The following is a 20,340-nucleotide window of genomic DNA, read 5'->3' as shown; positions in this document are numbered from 1 at the left end:
CAGTAACTCAACTAACCAACCAAAATATCTGAGGAATGTTTCGAACACCTTGTTGAAAGTATGCCACAAAGAATTAAGGCAGTTCTGAAGGCAAAAGGGGGTCCAACCTTTTACTAGCAAGGTTTACATAATAAAGTGGCCGGTGAGTGTATATCTCTATATTGTAATTTTTGATAAATGATAAATGCACCAATACAAAAGGTCTGAAATTATTTAGGGTAAAATGTATCCACATTAACCTCTATGAAGCACAAGAATAGTTCTCCTTCTCCTATAAATTGTTTAATAATTTACAGGAAAAGATAAAAAAACAATGTTTCTATTATTAAATGTTTAAAATTTTTGAGATGAGTTACATGCATTAGTTTCAGAATGGTCATATATTAATCAAAAAGAACTGGATAAGATTAAACATTAAATATTTTGTTGTATGAATGCAATCAAGACATGTTTTTTACAATAGGTTTGATGTGGAAAACTCACTCTGTCGTTCCTGAAGGGACATTTATTTTGATTTGCGTCTGTGGTTCCTTTGTGGCATCTGGTGGGTTTCAGAAGGAAGTGATGGTAGAGATACTTCGCACCAAACCCTGCCTGAAACCAGCCAAACATTTACCATCCCCCACAGTGTATAATCCCAGTCGCATGCAGCAACACAGAGACAACTTTGGGAATTCCACAACTGATTATAGTCAAATACTAACTAAAAGAAAATTGCCCACTTACATCAATATCATGCGTACTCAGACTTTTGAAGAAGAGGAAGTGGTTTTGGACTCCTGCATGGGAGTTGACCTGCTCGAGTGCGAGTTCTACTCCTCTCCTGTAGGGCTCTGGGAGTTTATTGAAGTCACTTTGAGCATCATAAGAATTTAAAGTTCCAGCAATCAACAACACGACCAGCAGGAATGCGACCATGTTCTCTTCACTTCCAGCAAATCTGACCAAGAACACGAAGATGTGAAACAGCTCTGCCAAAGTCCTGTTTGCTTTCAAGAGAAATCTGGTAAAGAGAAAAAAACTTACGTAACTCACCCCCCCTCTCTTTTTTCAACATTCTTTTGTTGGATAAACCATCTCCCGGATCATGTGAGTGTACTGCCCTCAGCTGTCTGACAGAAACAGTGGAGTTTCTGTTGTTACATAAAAGTGACCACAACCAGTGCTTCCAGGGTAATTGCACATAGAATGTAGCCCTACTGGGGTTGCATTACTCTGACCAGAGAAGGTCTAGTAATGTCATTGATAAAGGATTTTTCTGTCCAGTAAATATGGGCTGAAGCATCTGTGTAATTTTTCCCCCAAACTCCCAGCCTGGATAATCATTGAGGTTAAAATCAAATGGCAAATGCCCAGGTTAGCAAGGTGAATTCTGCAGAGACCAGTTGAGGGGCATTGTTGACGGTGATGATCTTTGGGAGTCTGTGGTGGGGTAGTCTGTGGACCAGGACAGTTTTCACATGACTTGATTTGCCATAAAGAACTGAACCTTTCTATGATCTTTATGTTGCAAGGGTACCCAGTCATGGTTCTAGAGATTCACTAACTTGCAGAGTTTAGCTGTAGCCTTTGAATAACACATCTGATCCAATAAACAGTTGCCTGTTAGGCATCTGAAAATTAGGCATGGGGTGTTGGATCTGAACTCTCCAGGGTGGTGGATCTCTGGGAGGTCTTCTTGTTCTACAGCAGTTACCCGTTTCCCTATATGAGTGCACCATGATGCTTTTAATTTTAAACAACAAATTTTATTATTATGTTATAAGCTTTATGACCCTGTAAAAGTAGTTAGGTTATGAACTTGTCAAATTTTTCACTGCTTACAAGTTTGCATGTCTGAATTTGGTAATTGTGAAATTATTAGCCTCATTATTAAATATTAAAATTTTACATTCATTATGAATAATACATATGTATAATGTGAACAATATATTAAAATACAGACATTGTGAGAAAATATGGAGGTGTTGGAAGGTATTTATTTGGCCCCTGAACAGGAACTGTGGTCCCAGTATGGCCCCCTCAACAACAAAAAAAATTGTCAATGCATCTTTGTACAGGATGAGAATCGATGTATTCTCTTCCCAGGGTGGACTACAGGTTAAAGTTCTTCTGGCAGAGACAGTCTGAGCAATAGGGCAGCCTCACTGGTGTATGGCCTGTACTCAAAATGGACAGCAGAGTTGTCAGGGCCTGGTGATCTGTCTTCAGTGTGAATGGGTGGCCATAAAGGTATAGCTGCCAGAAGGCCAATGGCTCATGCCCACCCACAGAGTACCACTGTTGAGTTGGACTGAGGGCACAGTGTCAGTGCATGCCTGAGACCACACCCTTGGCTCATTTGTGCATTCATGTAGCAGCTGGCAGCGTGGGGCTGTGGTGGCAGCGTACTGAGGGAGGACCTTTACATAACAGCCCATCATGCCCAGGAAGGAGGCAGGCTGAGCAGCAGAGCTGAGCTTAGGGATGGCTAAAATGGTGTCCACATTAGATTGGAGTGGAGTGATGCCACCTGCTGACAAACAGAACCCCAAATACTTAATATCTGGCACAGAGAGGACACACTTGTCAGCGTCGAGTGTCAGCTTATGTCTGGACAAGACTACAAAGATAATGGGCCTATGCGTTACAACGCCATGAAAGTAGTTGATGACACCTTGAATACCAGCCAGCACAGTGACCATGACCTTCTGGAAGCAGAGTTTAACGGCCTATGGGTGTACTGGAACATGGCCACATGAGTCATGAAGGCAGTCATTGCTCATTTAGAAAAAATAATCTAGTACAAGCTCAGTTCTCAAAGTTTTATTCTATGTTCACTGGGCTAGGATAAACAAGCCATGCTTTTAATTGTCTATTTAATAGATTCTCATAATTTGGTGAAAGATCAACAGACAATCTGGTGTTCTGGATCCAGTTCTCCAGCAAACATATCCAATGTGCAACCACCCTCTCAGTATTCTTTGAGTAGCATTTAATACAATGTTATTAATAGAAAGAAAACACTGTGAAACTTAGAGGAACAAATTGTTAAACATGACTGTGCTGCTTATTTATTCATGTCTTGTTATAACAGCGTAATTCTTTATTACATCAAAATAATAATGAATACAGTGAATAAAAATAATGAATAATAAATGCTGCTGATGAAGACTGTACTGTCCTGTATATTTTATGCTGACTCCTATGAACAAACACAAACAAACATCTGTAAATAGAGTAAAATGAATCAACAGGAAATCTAATCCAAGCATTTTCTATAAAATGTCAGAAAATGTGGGCTAATCTTAGTTCTCATTTCTGAGTCCCGGTGGAGGCCAGTAGTGTAGATGCTCCGTTGCCGTAGGCTCCATCATTACAGTGCTCCAGTCGGGTCTTCTTCATCTCCTACCATTCAAAAATAACACACCATTACACCTTTTAAACCATGTTTTAGACACACTTCTTAGAATTTCACTCTGTTGTTTATACAAATGAATGAAACAGACTGAAAGAAAGAATTTAGTACCTCAGTCATTGCGGGTTTATGCACACAGTGAATGTATGGTTTAGGTTCTTTCTCAATCTCCCCAGCGTACAGCTTATAGCAAATGCCGCAGTCAATAAGAGGCTGTACAAACCAGAAACAAATAAGAGAGGCAGTACTATACTGTGAAATAAACCTCATGGTTTTACTTAATATAACATGCCCTACTGATTCTACCTTGTTTATTACTTATACAGTAACTATTACAGTGTATACATGGAAAATTCTACCAAATTGGTTCAAAATCAGAACAGAAAAAAACATTTCTTTTAACTGTTTTGATAGTGACAAATTTAGCTAATTTCTAACAAAACTCAAAAATGTTAATCAGGTCCTGAATAGCAAGCATAGCATTGAACAGTTTTACTCACATAAAATTACAATATTTTTCATTAACACAGAAAAGAAAAATATGTTTTTCAGTAGTGACACACTGATTTTCAGACTTTAGGACACATTTACTTCAAAACAGTGAGATCTAACTGCTCACCATGTGGCCATGAGGGACAGGGATGCAGTCTCACTTCCTACTCTAAAATGCAGCGGTGGGGCTAAAATAAGGCCCAGCCTATGGACTAAAAACCTTTGTGTTTCAGTAGTGATGTGAACATGGGACAGCACTTTTAAATTAAATTATTTAAACATTAAACTCATGAAAAATCTTTCAGCTTCATTTTAGAAGAAAAAAGAGGTCATTAAAAAAGAAAATGCAAAAAAAATAACTAAGGATTATTTTCACAAGTTGAAATTTGGGTTTGCATTTGGGACAGCCACCTCCAAGTAGAAAGGACCATATCAATCATGATTCTGTATATGTTTAGCTTATTACTATTTCAATATATCTCTTAGACTTGTACTTATCTAAGGTCTAAAAACTTATTTTATTAAATATTTTACATACTGCAGACTGAACCAATTTGGAAGAATGGTCCATATAGTGTTTACACTTCTGATGATACATGATACAATGATACAATATGATAAAATAAATACAACAAATTGGTGTTAGATTTAAAATAGCAGGAATGCATCATTGACATCTTAAACTGGCATCTACAGTTCGACTCCAGTGTCTATTCATTCTTCCTGAGCCTGTGTGTGTTGGGCTTTAGCCTGAATGATGAATACTCACTCATCTCTTTGAAAAAAAAAACAAACAAAAAACTAAACTGTGAACAATAAACACTCACTCGATCATTCCTGAAAGCACATTTCTTCGGATCTGCTTTAGTGATTCCACGGCTGCATTTTGTGGCTTTGAGGTAGAAATTATGGTAAATGTAGGTCACCTCAAATCCTGCCTGCAGAGCAAAAACAGCATTCTGGACTTAACCTACAGTCATTTCCTCCCAGCACTGAAACAACAGCTTCAGATGATGTTGAGAGGTAAAACACAATCGGGTAAACGTGAACTTCTTACAGACATACAACTCTGACATTACATTATAACAAAAACTCTGACATTACATTATAACAAAAACTCTGACATTACATTATAACAAAAGTATTAAAAACAGAGCAGATACCTCAATGCTGGACTTCTCAATGCTTTTGAAGAAAAGAAAATGGTGCTGCAGTCCTGAGTGTGAGTTGACCTGCTCTACTGCGAGTTCTACTCCTTTCTTAAAGGACTCAGGGAGTTTACCGAAGTCACTTTGAGCCTCAGAACCCAGAAAGAATGCAGCAACAAAGAACACGGCACACGCAGACATCGCCATCTTTCATTCTGAACCTCTTCAGAGCTGTAAACATGTTAAACATTAAACCCCCAGACAAGCCCCGACCTGCAGGATGTTCCACTTGTTTTTGGAACAGAGTTGAGCAACACAGAGCGGCCTTTGTTCCGTTTTCCTGTGATTGAGCTCAGAGAGTTCAGTGTTTACTCAGAGTAAAACCAAAAGGAACCACCAGCAAAGTGAAAGTAATGAGTACATCAGTTAATCACCAAGACATTTCATATTCTTCAAGGGTTTTTAAGTAAAGGAAATTCTATAAAGAACCATTTTATACTTAAATGGTTCTTTGCATGGTGAAATGGTTCGTCAGATGGAGAATGTGTCGCTAATATTGTGAGCTGAACAATGTTGTGTGGTGACTGTAGCAACTTCTTTACTTGTGTTTGCGTTATTCAGAGAAGAAAACTTGACAGTATTACACTGGAACTATTGTAGGTGCTATATAGAACCAAGTTTTTTATATAGAACTGTCTATATCACATCTTTATCACTTTTGTGAGGCAAAGAACTATTTATTCATGTAATCTTCTGTCCTCAAAATTACAGTAGTTTACAGTAGTTTGTAATTAATATAAATGAATAATGATAATATCAGTATTTGGTCTTTTAAGTGTTTAGAGGTGGTGCTAATGATCAACGTGGAGGTTTATAGTTCATGATGGTGACTTGTAGTGGTGTGTAAAGCTTGTGTTTATGTGTGTAATTCTCAGAATAATAAAGGAATAAATTGAAAAAAAAAACTATAGCACTGCTTTCAGACTGATGTGGATAATTTAAGTTTACACAAAATTCTCAGACATCAACAAATAGAAAAATGTATTTATTTGACATCAAAATTTAATCTTTGCAGGAAATACTGTACATATATTTTTTTAAAGTCTGAACACATCAATGTGCTGTAGTAGAGCAGTAAATCATTTATTCCCCTTTAATACAAATCAAAAATATCTAATAACTAATAATACTGCTAAAGATTCAAAATAAAGCTCTGAAATATAGAAGTGGCATTGAATGTCTTATAGTGTAATATCCACAAACAAACAAAAAACCCAACAGGAAGGCCCATATTCATTCATCTCACCACAGGACAATCAGATTTTATTCGTTACAATCAGACCTGACACCAATTTTCACACAGTCAGTCACATCTCATCCGTTTTGATTTGTTATTAATTGAAATGAATAGATATGATGATTATGTAGATAAACCCTGTAATGAATCAGATAAATAAGTAAAGCAGATCTATTTCTAAACACTCCACTTTACTGACGTTATGATCCATAGCGCGTACCCGATTACAAAGGAAAGAGTAACAGGAATGCTTGCACACTTATTAATAACTTACATACCATAATAACTTACACAAGAAACTATTTTAATAAAACAAGATTGTGTTCTACACAGAGTTGTTTCATGAGTGTTAGCATGAGCAAAGCTATCATGATGTTCATTTATTGTATAGTTAGTGACTTGTTACTTTAATATCTTAAACAACTGTTTTACAGCATGTTATAAATAAGTAATTCATGTTTATAAGGGCACTTTTACACAAGAAAGCATTTTAATGAATACAGAAATAAAATGAAAAGTATTCTTACCCCACTAAAATTTCTCAAGTATCTATTCATTCTTAAGAAATGTTAAATCTAAAATGGTCTTGTAATATATATTACAAATCCAGATGATATCATAAGTGTTTATTCCAGTCGTAGTACCAACCAATTATTTTATTATTATAAAAATATGAATCAAATTGGCAGCTAGCAGTTGAACCGATGCTGTTTACTGTCAGGACATATTTGATAAAAAAGAATATAGTGCATACAGTAAGAGCTACAGACTCTGAAGAGAATGAAATAAAGAAGCACACAGTGGTTTGTTCATATGAGGCACAAAGTGCTGTTAAAAAATAATTCAACCCAGAGTGGGAAGTTAACCAAAACATTCTGTGTAATATTTAACTCTCAACATTATATGATTTTCCATACAAAGTTTCCAGTAAAAAATAATATATTATAAAATTACTAAGTACATATTTGGCCACAGTGCTGAGAAGGAAAGATTACAGTTTGGATCAGTTTAATGGATCATGTGCCTGAACAGTTAAATTTCCCAGGTCTGTATTTTTTTTGTTTATTTTTTTAAAATACAATCATCATGCATGTAAGTGTTGTACCCTGTAAGCTCTATAATACTTATTATTTTATTGATAAAGTTTGAAATAAAAATTTTTTTGAAGAATTCAGTCAAAGTTGTGTTTTCTGTGGTTTCTGGGTAGCAGCTCTCCCATTGGTTGGGAGTTCAGGAGCTAGACAAGGCCTTCCACATTAGTTTAACCACTGCCAGTCTCTCTGACCGTTCCAGATTGACTGACTGTGAATAGGAGCCATAGTGTAAGGCAGGTTTCAGTCAGCTATTAGAAATGAAGACAGCAGTGGCAGCTTTAGCCCAGGAGTCACTGTAAAACTGAGACATATAAGCTTAAATATATATTAATGTCTGATAAAAGCTTAACATAAAATGGAAGCTTCAAATGTCTGTGTTTAATGAGTGGACAAAAAATGTGCACCAGCATTAGTGTCATTCTGACATACTATTAGAAATCTCATAGCGGTTAGCAGAAATTAGAATTATTGTAGAAGTGTTTTTGTTTATGACCTGAACTAAAGGCCCAGCTTTAATAGTCATAGTTCTCCACTCAGTATAATAGATGATATGGAATGGTTATTTCAGTAACAGCATGCTTTATTTAACTTCTAATAAAATTATATACATAAAAGAATGTGATTGAAAATGTAATTTAATTATTTAACACTCCCTTTAATGGGAGGTTTTAGTTGTTTTAGCTGCTAAATATGAGCTGCTACTTCCTTATCTGAGAGACTGTTGAGAATGTTGGGAATGTCTGTAAATAAAAGTGAAAATCTTAAAGCAGTGTAATTTTTCAGCTTTGTCATCAATCAGACTGACAGAAGTTTCACCAGCATCACCAACAAGATCTTCCATTTCAAAAGAATTTAAAATTTAAAAAAAAATTTAAACAGATGAGCTGAATAGGGGGAATGTTGTTGTTGGCAACAGTGTACACAGATAATGCAGCATCTACAGTATAAATAACATCAGCCAAAAAAGATCGATCATCCACACAAACAGAGCTTACTGATTCACACACTCACTCCCACACAGACACCTTCAGTTGACCCTTTAATCTCATTATAATGAGATTATAATTAAATACACTAAATTGAAATACTCTAAATTCTATACTGCTCCAATAAAAGTGACATACAAAAGATGTATAAATAAATCTCCGGTTAACACATAAATCATTATAACCTACATTTGGTTAAGATTGGTCTAAAACTGATTTACTCAGAACCAAAAAAGTTTAAAATCAAACAGGATTTTTGAACACTGAGAGTCACACAGGTTAAAACGGAATGTCTTATAGATGGACAGAGCGAGAGATGGACGGGTGGAGACTTGGGCGGAGGGAATGTGGATAGAGGGCGAGATGGATAGATGGGTAGAAGGAGAGATGGATGGAGGGAAAGAGAACAGATGGATGCAGGTGAATCTCACACTGGCATATGCATCTCTGTGTACTCATCCTGTCCCTCTTTCTCATCAAATGTTGGTTCCGCATCATCTGCATCCAGCTATAGGAGGAGAAAACATGGGAAAATGACAAAACGACAACAATAATAATAAGTATTTTAAATATTTACTAGGGAAGTAACTCAGTATTTTGCTATATTTCAATACTTTGGCATTAATTTCAGTATTTTAGTGTTGCAGAATTTTAGTATTCAGTATTTTAATATTTTAGTATTTCAGTATACTTACACACTGCATCTCACGGGTGGTGAAGATTCGTGGTAAGAGGAACATTTTCAGGGGCACAGTGAGGATGAGGACGAAGGGGAAGGCCAGCGAGGCTTTAGTGGACATCACCGCCCACAAAACCGCCAAACACACCAACTGCACCAATGTGAACAGGTGCATGCGCAGGGTCCGCACCTGATCAAAACAAAGGCCATATCAGTCAGGTTTATTAAGTCTTAGAACAGTGATACAGTTTGTTCTTTATGTTCTGCTCTCCAGCATGTATCTAAAAACCCCTCATCAGTAGAACATGCAGTACAGTTTTACAGTGGGTGAAGCTTCAGCAAGACTGACATAAAACACACAGTTAAAGTAACTGTGACCAAATCAGTCACCCAGCCTAAACCTCTTTCTAGCGTTTTGTCTACTAAAGACAAAAGTGAAAATAAAAAGCCCCTGAAATCAAGCAGGAAGTGAAAACGGCTGAATCAGAACTTGACAGAAGTGGTCTGATTAAGTCTGATCTTTAACCCCTGTTTCAGTTTTAAGTCAGTGTGTTGCCATAACCATTAAAATACAAACTGTACCACTGTCTAAACATGGACTATAATTCACACCACCAGCTAGGTAAAATAATTCGTGATATTTGATGATTATTTGCTGATATGTTTTGTGTAATACTTGCTGGATGTTGGATCATTCTTTGTACAGTGTGAATGCGCTCCTGACCTTGCGGACGTAGATGTGGTCAGGGTGGTATTTTGGAGGCATCAGAAGCAGTTGGATGCGCTCAGTCAGCTGGATTCCATTCAGTGACATCACACCCATGTAGAGGAAAATCCCAAACAGCACAGCAATGGGGATCTGCCGCAGGAGGTCTCCAATCACTATGGACAGACCTGCAAATAGGACAAGTTTACTAAACTCACAGACTGAACCTGAACGGTCAGCCATTGATCTCTTAGCATACTCAGTGCTAAGGGATCAATAAACAGCTCAGAGTTTCTTAACATCTACTATCTGCTTAATGGAAACCAGTGCTTAAAAATTCATCGTAGAACTGTATGGTCATCATCGCTTTCCTAGTGAAGAAGTAACGTGATGGCCATTTCTTTTAATTATGTTGATAATCGAATTTCTCAGAGTGAATATAAACTCCTAAAATCAAGTAAAAGTTTGGTTAATTTCACTCTGAATCATGAAGACTGTATCTTTGCTGACATAATAAACTTTCTATTTCCAAACTGCTAACTCTACAGAAGGAGAAAACATTCTAAATTTTGGATGTATGAATATGTAACAACTTTTTATTCTGAGCAGGGTCATGAGAAGGTGTTTTAAGTTGGGGGTACTGAAATATTAAGCAGCATATCGGTGATGTGAACTGCTATGTAATGCAAAATGATTGCGTTTTTGATTTGATATTTTTTTTCTCATAACATGATAAGTATATTGTAGTAAGGACCACAATGTATTCTTATAACTGGCACTGATGCACACTCTGCTCTGAACACACAGAGCGGGAGAAATAACAATTAGCAAATGTATATCGCTGCTTTTGGAGGAAAGCCTCGAAAACCTATAGAAAACCTATATCCATTTTTGTTGTTTTTAAATTGCATGAAGAATAGAGCAACAGAAACGGCCAATTAAAGGTAAAGTAGGTTTTTTCCTTCTCCTGTAAAGTTACTATTTTGGAGATGCAAGGTTTTCATCCAACAACAATGCATAGGACATTTTCATGTTACATTAGGGCTGCACAATATTGAAGAAAATTGACACTGCTTTTTTTTATGCATAATACAACCCCAATTCCAATGAAGTTGGGACGTTGTGTAAAATGTAAATAAAAACAGAATACGATGATTTGCAATTCCTTTTCAACCTATATTCAATTGAATACACAACAAAGACAAGATATTTAATGTTCAAATGGATAAACTTATAAACAATAAATGAATATTGTTTTTTGCAAATATTCACTCATTTTGAATTTGATGCCTGCAACACATTCCAAAGAAGTTGGGACAGGGGCAACAAAAGTTGAGGAATTCTCAAAAACACCTGTTTAGAACATTCACAGGTGAACAGGTTAATTGGAAACAGCTGAGTGTCATGATTGGGTATAAAGGGAGCATCCCTGAAAGGCTCAGTCGTTCACAAGCAAGGATGGGGCGAGGTTCACCACTTTGTGAACAACTGAGTGAGCAAATAGTCCAACAGTTTAAGAACAATGTTTCTCAACGTGCAATTGCAAGGAATTTAGGGATTTCTTCATCTATCCATCCATCCATTTTCTAAGCCGCTTCTCCATCAGGGTCACGGGGGGGTGCCTATCCTGAGCCTATCCCAGCAGTCTTCGAGCGGAAGGCAGGATACACCCTGGACAGGTCGCCAGTCCATCGCAGGGCAGACAGACAGACACAGACAGTCACTCACACCTAGGGGCAATTTAGCATGTCCAATTGGCCTGACTGCATGTCTTTGGACTGTGGGAGGAAACCGGAGAACCTGGAGGAAACCCACGCAGACACGGGGAGAACATGCAAACTCCACACAGAAAGGACCTTGATCACCCGCCCGGGAAATCGAACCCAGGCCCTCCTTGCTGTGAGGCGACAGCGCTACCCACCACGCCACCGTGCCCTTTCTTCAGCTACAGTCCATAATATCATCAAAAGATCTCTGCAAGTAAGCGGCAAGGCAGAAAACCAACATTGAATGCCCGTGACCTTCGATCCCTCACTGCATTAAAAACCAACATACCACATGGGCTCAGGAACACTTCAGAAAACCATTGTCAGTGAACACAGTTCGTCGCTCCATCTACAAGTGCAAGTTAAAACTCTGCCATGCAAAGCAAAAGCCATATATCAACAACACCCAGAAACGCCGCCGGCTTCTCTGGGCCCGAGCTCATCTGAGATGGACTGACGCAAAGTGGAAAAGTGTCCTGTGGTCTGACGAGTCCACATTTCAAATTGTTTTTGGAAATCATGGACGCCGTGCCCTCGGGGCCAAAGAGGAAAAGGACTGTCCGGATTGTTATCAGCGCAAAGTTCAAAAGCCAGCATCTCTGATGGTATGGGGGTGTGTTAGTGCCCATGGCATGGGTAACTTGCACATCTGTGAAGGCCATTAATCTGTGATTAATGCTGAAAGGTACATACAAGTTTTGGAGCAACATATGCTGCCATCCAAGAAACGTCTTTTTCAGGGACGTCCCTGCTTATTTCAGCAAGACAATGCCAAGCCACATTCTGCACGTGTTACAACAGCGTCGTAGTAAAAGAGTATGGGTTTTGGACCTGTATCTCATTGAAAATGTGTGGCACATTATGAAGCACAAAATACGACAACGGAGACCCCGGACTGTTGAGCAACTGAAGTTGTACATCAAGCAAGAATGGGAAAGAATTCCACCTTCAAAGCTTCAACAATTAGTATCCTCAGTTCCCAAACGCTTACTGAGTTTTGTTAAAAGGAAAGGTGATGTAACACAGTGGTAAACATGCCCCTATCCCAACTTCTTTGGAACGTGTTGCTGGCATCAAATTCAAAATTAGTGAATATTTGCAAAAAAACAATAAAGTTTATCCAGTTGAACATTAAATATCTTGTCTGTGTAGTGTATTCAATTGAATATAAGTTGAAAAGGATTTGCAAATTATCGTATTCTGTTTTTATTTATGTTTTACACAACATCCCAACTTCATTGGAATTGGGGTTCTACACTGCAATATGAGAAAATACAAGAACTTTCACCAGATAACCTGAATAGCACTATTTGGAAATAATTAATAATCCTAGAATGACTGCAGTGATTTGTAGGTGATTGCATCTGTATAGAAAATAAAATAGTGCTTTAAAGAAGCTGTAAAGCACTGTGATTGCTCTTCTGGAGGATTTTGGAGGGGAAATTAGGCAGTTTGATACTCTGGTTGACCCTGATGCCACTGTATTCATATAATACTTTTTTTTTAAACATGTCATGATATTAATAATGCATGTCGTGTACCCTAAAATAAAGGGCACATTTCAGTGAATGAAGAAGTGAGATGTCAAGAGGGGACCCTGGGGTCATAATTACAGGAACATCTTAACTCTGAAATCTTATCTGTTTAGTCAACATGACAACTTCAGTAAGGACTGAATTTAGGACAGAAGCTGGTTCAGAACAGCAGTTCTTTTGTTCGTAATTGCGTCTCAACTGCAGATAAGAAAATAGTATTACAGAACCACCCTAACTACACAAAATTTCCTAAATACTGTCATAACTTTAAGGCAACCGCAGAAGTGTTTTAGTTTATGTTTAATCATCTGTTTCTATTGTTTTTAGGAAAGACAAAATAGTTCAGTACTAGAATAATGATTGCATTTATTTTGCAAATCTGTGTTTTCTCTGCCTCTTTGTTTTAAAAATCCCTAAATACACTGCAGATACCTCCCTCTCTTATTACCCTTGAGTGGTAATATTGATGACAACTGGTCAGATAAAATGCTACACATGGCGATGAATAACGAGGATATGTACATGCTGAACATGTGGCTGTTTATTAGGAATCAGCTAAGGCATTTGGGAAACAGAAACTGACTCCATCAACTTTCCAGGATTTCGCACTGCAGTGACGACTACAGCACCACACCAACTACAGGTAAACTTACTGCAATCACCACAATGCAATCCATTAAGAACCTTAGATCCTTTACATTCCCAACAGTAGCATGAAGTGTTCAATCTTATTTGCCTTGCTTGACATCATTTTTAAATTTTATTTTTAAGTTTAGAATCAATATTAGGCTGCTTTCGTACTTAGAAATAACCTACAGCTCTGCACACACATTCTCAGCCATGGTTTGTTTTAAAGACGCACCAATAAAACAGTGGGTGAGAAAAACAATCCCTGTAATGAAAATACACTGTCAACATAAACAGTGCAGCTACTGCAGGTTTTGTAGGTTAAATATTTTGGCACTCTGGGAAGCCTGCAGCAAAATTATTAATTTGAAAAATGAGATTAACTATTAATTCACAATCATTTTAATGTGTACAATTAGCCTAATTAATGTGCAGCATCCTATTATTTTCTACTTAATAATGCTGTTTTTGCAAGATCTGATGATTTTTGCATGAGACTGGAATGAAGTTTTCTTTCCATTTCCCTTTAAGCCAAACTTAGGCTTAATGCAAAAATAGAAGATTTGTCCTACACAAATAACATCCCATTTGTACAGCACCAATAATCCATAAATCAGAAATAACTAAAAATCGAAAACAGACCTGAAAAAATTAGGTCTTCTTCCTTTCATTCATTTAGTTGTTAGTTGTATATATGCAAATGTACCCAGCAAGCAAATGTGAAATGGCTCCATTCTGGCCCACAGATCACTGTGAAATGATGGTGATGACTTTGTCCAAATCTGGGTGAATTAAATTACTATTTAATGTTCAATGAACACTAAATTGTAAGCAGCAACCAATCATTTTTAAACCAAATTTGAACTGAATTGCAAACTAAGATATTCAGTAGTGATCCTATTGAATATCTTAATAGAAATAGACATAATATAATTATCCCTATTAATATCTTACTAGACTGAGGCACCTTGAGTATTGGAACACCTAATGCTTCTGTTTAAGGACAATGTTTTAATGTGGGCCACTTTTGGCTAACATGCAATTTCCCAGCCAGCAGTGCTATTCTCTTGCAGAAACATCCCAAATCCACATGCTGGCTGGGTTATTTGTTTATACTGCACTGGGTGGCCTTCAGTACTTTAGTCCCTTAAGTCATGAAATATTCAGACAGTGTAATGGACAGCTGGAGTTTCTAAATACAGAAAAAAATAAAATCAAAACACTCTAAATGACCCACCAACAAGAATGGCCACCAGCAGTCCAGTGACTCTTTGCTCTTTGACCTCTTGGATGCGCGGTTTGTCTCCAGGGGCCACAGCTTTACTCATGACAGTCAGGGCGTTGACATGGGTCACCGAGCGGACCGTTGCCGCAGCCATCCAGGGTAGTCCGAACAGCGCACAGGTTCCACCTAAAGCCACGATGACCAGCAGGTCCAGATGAAACCCAGAACCTTTAATCAACATTCGCTCCTTCTTACTAACGATCAGCCTAGAACCAGAAAGAAACAGCACCAAGCTTAGTGCAAGACACAGTAATCATCTCACTTCATTTTCTGCATGGTTACATCTAAAAGTACAGTCAAGTATACTACTCTTACTGTATTAATAATGACACATCTAGTCATTGTCTTCCACCACTTTCATTGTTCATAGTTTTATTTGGTTTATTAACGCTGTTTACAATGCAAATTTTCAGTATTAAGTATTAATAATGTATAGATTATCTATAAAATAAAAGAAGACATTAATTCTAATCTGGCAAACTGAATTTGTTTTTGTTTATAAACAGAAACTTTATAAACAATCCAGAAAAAAGAAGTTAGAAAAGAGAATCAAATGCAAAAAAAAACCCCAAAGTCGATTAAAACTGTTATTCCTCTAAAAATATTGATTTTAATACCTTTAACTGTAATAATCACAATGATAGAATGTATTAATTTAATTAAAATTTACTGAATAGGGTCTTTTTAGGAAAGCTTGACATAAATATAGTATGGTTTGGTGATGGTTTGAGGTTTTATAGATTATTTAAATGGTGCTCCTCACGTGGTGATCTGTGTCTCCATGAAGATCAGAATAAAGACCAGCAGAGCTGGCAGGGCGCTGGCAGCCATCATCCAGATGGGGAACTGGACCTCAGAGCCCAGAGGATTCACCACCCAACCACGCTTATCTGGACTTGTCACGGAGAAACCACTAGGAACGCTCAGCTTCTGCAGGAACACGACATGGGGGAGACCATTTCACTTACTATTATTACAAGTTATATTGTCGCCACAGTCAGTGTGGTAACCATAGTGTACATAACAGGACGATTTTTATAGGAACACTTTCTACAGTTACTCACTTGTGTGTATGTGTCCTGAATGCTGTAGTCCACCAGCACCATGACCAGGATGGCGATTGGCACCCCGAAATCTCCAATTACCCGCCTCAGCTATGACAGATGTTCAAGGAAAACTTTTTTTACAATCAAAGACTAAAATCCACCATCATTAGTTCCATATTTTTCATGACAAATGTTTATGCCAAGTGATCTGAAAAACAGAGGACTATCTTCTCACCCTGCCAGGAAAAAAGGCACTGTTTTTGAATTTGCGCAGGTAGAATGCGATGAAGAAAGTTCCAGACATGAGCACCAGAGACAGCAGAGCTGTGTTTGGCTCTGCCTCCATCTTCACTTTCACTGCTGAGCTGCTATTGGCTGCCTGAGGGCTCCAAGTGAAGTTCTCTACAGAAGAGATCTCGGACTCATTCACCACGGAGCCATTTCCACAAAAGCAGCGCTGCAGAGGATGTTCCTGAAATACCTGCCAGAACAAAACTTGTTTACATGCAAGAGTATGTGGAATTAACATGTTCCAGAACATAGTTTTAGCTGTGAATCTGTTCAGCTCTGAATCTGATGTTTTGGTTTGTGGTATCATTTTTCTGCAAACTGACCTTGATGAGTTTAGAGAAGGTTTCATAGATGAAGATGAGGGAGATGAGGAAAGAGAAAATCTCCTGAGTAAAACGGGAGACAAAGCGAACCAAGAAGCTTCCTTCAAAGGCCACCATGACTACTACGATGATAATAAGCCAGAATCCAATCCAAACCCGACCTGTCAGGTACTCCAGTCCATTGCTCTTGCAAAACTATGGTTGCCAATCAAAAGAAAAACAAAAAACTTTCAAAGCAGGGTATTGTCTACCATTTAGCATGAAGTATCTACTCTCTATATTGAAAAGTACAAACATCCATTTCAAAAAAAGTTGGAACAGTTTGTGAAATGCTAATGAAAACGGAAAGTAACAGAACAAAAACATGAAATCTGAAATTTGTAAGAGCCTCTAATCTTCTGTGAAGGCTTTACACTAGATTTTGGATCATTACGGTGAGGAATTCATTGCATTCAGCCACAAGAGCTTTGAAGTATACTCGAGTACTGATGTTGGCTTAGCCAAGCAATGAACTAGCATGTTTAATGGTTGCCATTGCCTATAAATGGTCCAGGCATCACTTTATGCCTGCTCACAGCTTCACAACCAGTAGTAGTGAAAATGGCCAGTTTGTGCAAAATTATGCTCAGAAAGTTATGATCAACTTTTCTAATGACCACACATGAGCCCCATTTATAGAGGTGTCGGGGTTTTTGAAGAAAATGTCCTGGAACCCTAATTAATAAAAGTTTTGTAACAATCATTAGCTTGGAAAATATTAAAAATAGAGTTATAAACACTAAACTGAGACAGACAGGCCTGTAAGCATTTAACGGAGGCAGGCAGACAGGGACCGGAAGAGCAGGCCTAATATTTCCATATATGAAATGACGTGAAGTCTACACCAGACACAAAGCAGGGTATTGTAATGAAAGGAGCCATTGTGGTAGGAAAAAACACCTGGAAGGTCAGAAAGAGTGAAAAACACTGCTTTTATAGTAAAAGTTTGCTGGGAATAGGAAGGCTAGCTGATAAGGGTTGGTAAGAACCAGTCTTTGAGCCAAATTAATAAGAAAGTGTGACAAACAATGGACACAGGGAGGATAGGGAGGCCTGATAAAACAAGCCAGAGAAAATTAATTAAAAAATATATCTTTGCATTGGGTGAGAAATAAGGGTTACCAGACTTCTCAGGAAAACGAGACACATTGGGAATTAGAACCTGGGTCCAGGGACATTAAAAAAGAGGGGCGAAGAAAAATGCAGAGGGAGGGGTGATAAGGTTGCTCAGCTTTGGGTATAAGATGTAATGTGTTTGTATTGTCTGTACATTTTGGTTTTTGGGCACTATTTTGTCACATTGGAACTAATAAATTAAGAAAGCCTTTTCTCTCCTTCGAACCAAACCCATGGCTGAAATTTGGTTTTTCATCTGACTTTGATTTTTTTGCAAGATTGATTCTTCACTTTTCTTTAACTTTTGCAAGAATGCTTTTTCAGTTCTTTTAATTTGCTACTATTTTTTTAAATTAGAAAACAGATTAAATTAAAAGTAAAACCTTGATTTAACTTTAATTAATTAGTAACGTTTTTTCCACATCGGGACTTCAGAGCAGAGGATGGGGAGCTCTGGGTCCCGACAGAGGACAATAATACTGGAATCTGTTTATGACGGATTTTAGCGTTTCTGTTAAAGATGAGGACTCACAGAGAAGAAGGCTTCCTCAAAGACCAGCAGTGGTCCGGAAAAGCCCACCACCAGCAGTGGTTGTGCCCCGAGCAGGCAGAAGAGCACACCCTGGATGCATGTGGCCACAATCAGCTCAGATACACCGATCAGCCCCTCAGTCTTCTCTCCTATGCAAACATACAGTGTTTGTTCATACAGTCCTGTCATTTAACTGTATATTCAATTTACAACACATATTTGCTTATACAAGTTGTGTAGTGAATCACATTTACATTTGATTTCCATTCTGCAGTGACAGATTTGTGTTTGCACTTCTGACTGTGTTCCAAATAGTTTTATTCAAAAAATGACAAAAATGTGGCAAAGACATTGTTTTTAATCTCCACAAAACAAGGCTGTACACACATATTTTTTCTATTAAACCAGGTAGAGTTTCCATTTATATCTGTCTTCACTCACCAAGTAGCCCTCCAAATGTTATAGCAGGAGAAAGAGCAGCAAAGTAGATAAAGATGACAGCAGCCATGCACTGTGCGTTCAGAGCATCTTTAAAGTCGCTGAGGTACTTTGGGTACCTGCGGCGCACGTCTCGGATTAGCCCCCGAAATGGCCGGCCTGTACGCTGAAGAGGGTCGTCCTCAGGCTTAAATGGAGCTAAAAGAGCCTCTGCAGCAGGAGGAAAAACAATAAACTGGAATGCAATCACATTTACATGATTTATCACCAACCTTCACTACACTAGCTGAATATATTTGTTAAAGAATTTAACTGTCTTGACAATAGTTAATGTTAACTTGGCTGAGAATTCTTTAAATGTCCTTAATGAAAATTGACTTTATAAATAAAATACAGTTTTGTACTTGTTTTGCATGTAATATATGTGTATTTTCCATTATTTTATTTTATAAAATAAGGTATATTTGACACTTTAATATAGTTTTTATCTAATATAGTTTTGCTCAAGATGAAGTGAGATGAAGTTTTATTTAGTACATTTGTAAATCAAAGTGCACTTTTTCCAACGATATAAATTATTTAATGCTACCTTTGCCAAAAATTAACAACATGCATTATAAACCAGTTATTCGCAGTCCTGGTCCTGGAATACCAGTGTCCACATTTTAGAGTTTCTCTCATCTTGTGGGGTCATGTGATTTCATAACAAGAATGTCTGGGGACAACCATTTTGGGCTAAATGTGGGGGGAATGTAAAATTATTAGGGTGGAAACAAACTTTCCGCTCCAATAAAATACAATAAAATAAACATGACCTCTAACAGAGAAAAACAGCTGCTTTAGCCAATAATGGCATTCTCTAGCTAGCTTGTTTTGCTTGTGTTACCAATCCTCTATATCTCAGAACTTGTTGAAGATACAAACTTCTGCATTCAAATAATTTTGCATATTGTCTAAAAGGCACAGTGCCACTGTTTCCTGAAAGTTTTAGCATATGATGTTCAATGATTTCAGGTGATTTGACTGAATTCCAAATATTAGCTTACCTTTCTCCTCCAGGCTCTTGGGTTCTTTGGCAAGCAGACTGATTTCCTGTTCTTCTCTTTTGCGGAGCATCTCCCTCTGGAAGTGAGCCACAGATCGAAGGAGATCTTCTCCGCCCAGCTCTGAGGGGGGCAACACAATGCTACAGTCCAAAAAACTGTTGATGGCGTTCAGAAGGTCCTGCCGGTCATCTGCCAGATAAGCTGCTTCGTGGAAGGACTGCACATGGTCACAATAACAACAGAATCTTCAGTTAAATGATCTCAGCAGTGAGGCTCTCTAAGACAATCATGGAATTATTTACCTTGTCAGACATAAGCGTAGATATGGACCGTCCGATTTGGTGGTAGTCCATGCTGGTGCTGGGAGGTCCAAGCAGAACGAAGAGGAACCGCACAGGAACCGGAACCTCCAGTACAGAGTCTAACTCCACAGCCTCCTGCAGACGCACAAAGGCCATGGTGGGCTGCTCCAGGAAATCAACACTGCCTGAGGAATG

At 37.9% G+C, this 20,340-nt stretch overlaps 1 protein-coding gene across 3 annotated transcripts in view; it reads right to left on the bottom strand.

Annotated features, from left to right (window-relative positions):
- Positions 1–6,069: 6,069 nt before the first annotated feature.
- slc4a2b (solute carrier family 4 member 2b) overlaps positions 6,070–20,340 on the bottom strand; it is a 57,555-nt gene continuing 43,284 nt past the window's right edge. For all 3 annotated transcript variants that reach the window (XM_017696196.2, XM_037534199.1, XM_017696197.2), the window contains 12 exons: positions 20,146–20,330; positions 19,844–20,060; positions 18,801–19,007; positions 18,360–18,508; positions 16,673–16,867; positions 16,294–16,539; positions 16,077–16,166; positions 15,776–15,942; positions 14,965–15,218; positions 9,818–9,987; positions 9,110–9,283; positions 6,070–8,922 (listed from right to left, as the gene is read on the bottom strand). In XM_017696196.2, coding sequence (XP_017551685.2) covers positions 8,842–8,922; positions 9,110–9,283; positions 9,818–9,987; positions 14,965–15,218; positions 15,776–15,942; positions 16,077–16,166; positions 16,294–16,539; positions 16,673–16,867; positions 18,360–18,508; positions 18,801–19,007; positions 19,844–20,060; positions 20,146–20,330 — 2,135 coding nt within the window. In that variant the 3' untranslated portion in view covers positions 6,070–8,841. The remainder of the gene's footprint in view (positions 8,923–9,109; positions 9,284–9,817; positions 9,988–14,964; positions 15,219–15,775; positions 15,943–16,076; positions 16,167–16,293; positions 16,540–16,672; positions 16,868–18,359; positions 18,509–18,800; positions 19,008–19,843; positions 20,061–20,145; positions 20,331–20,340) is intronic.

The sequence above is a fragment of the Pygocentrus nattereri genome, chromosome 24 (genome assembly GCF_015220715.1).
Source record: "Pygocentrus nattereri isolate fPygNat1 chromosome 24, fPygNat1.pri, whole genome shotgun sequence".
Taxonomy (NCBI): domain Eukaryota; kingdom Metazoa; phylum Chordata; class Actinopteri; order Characiformes; family Serrasalmidae; genus Pygocentrus; species Pygocentrus nattereri.
This window is presented reverse-complemented; position numbering and strand designations above follow the sequence as displayed.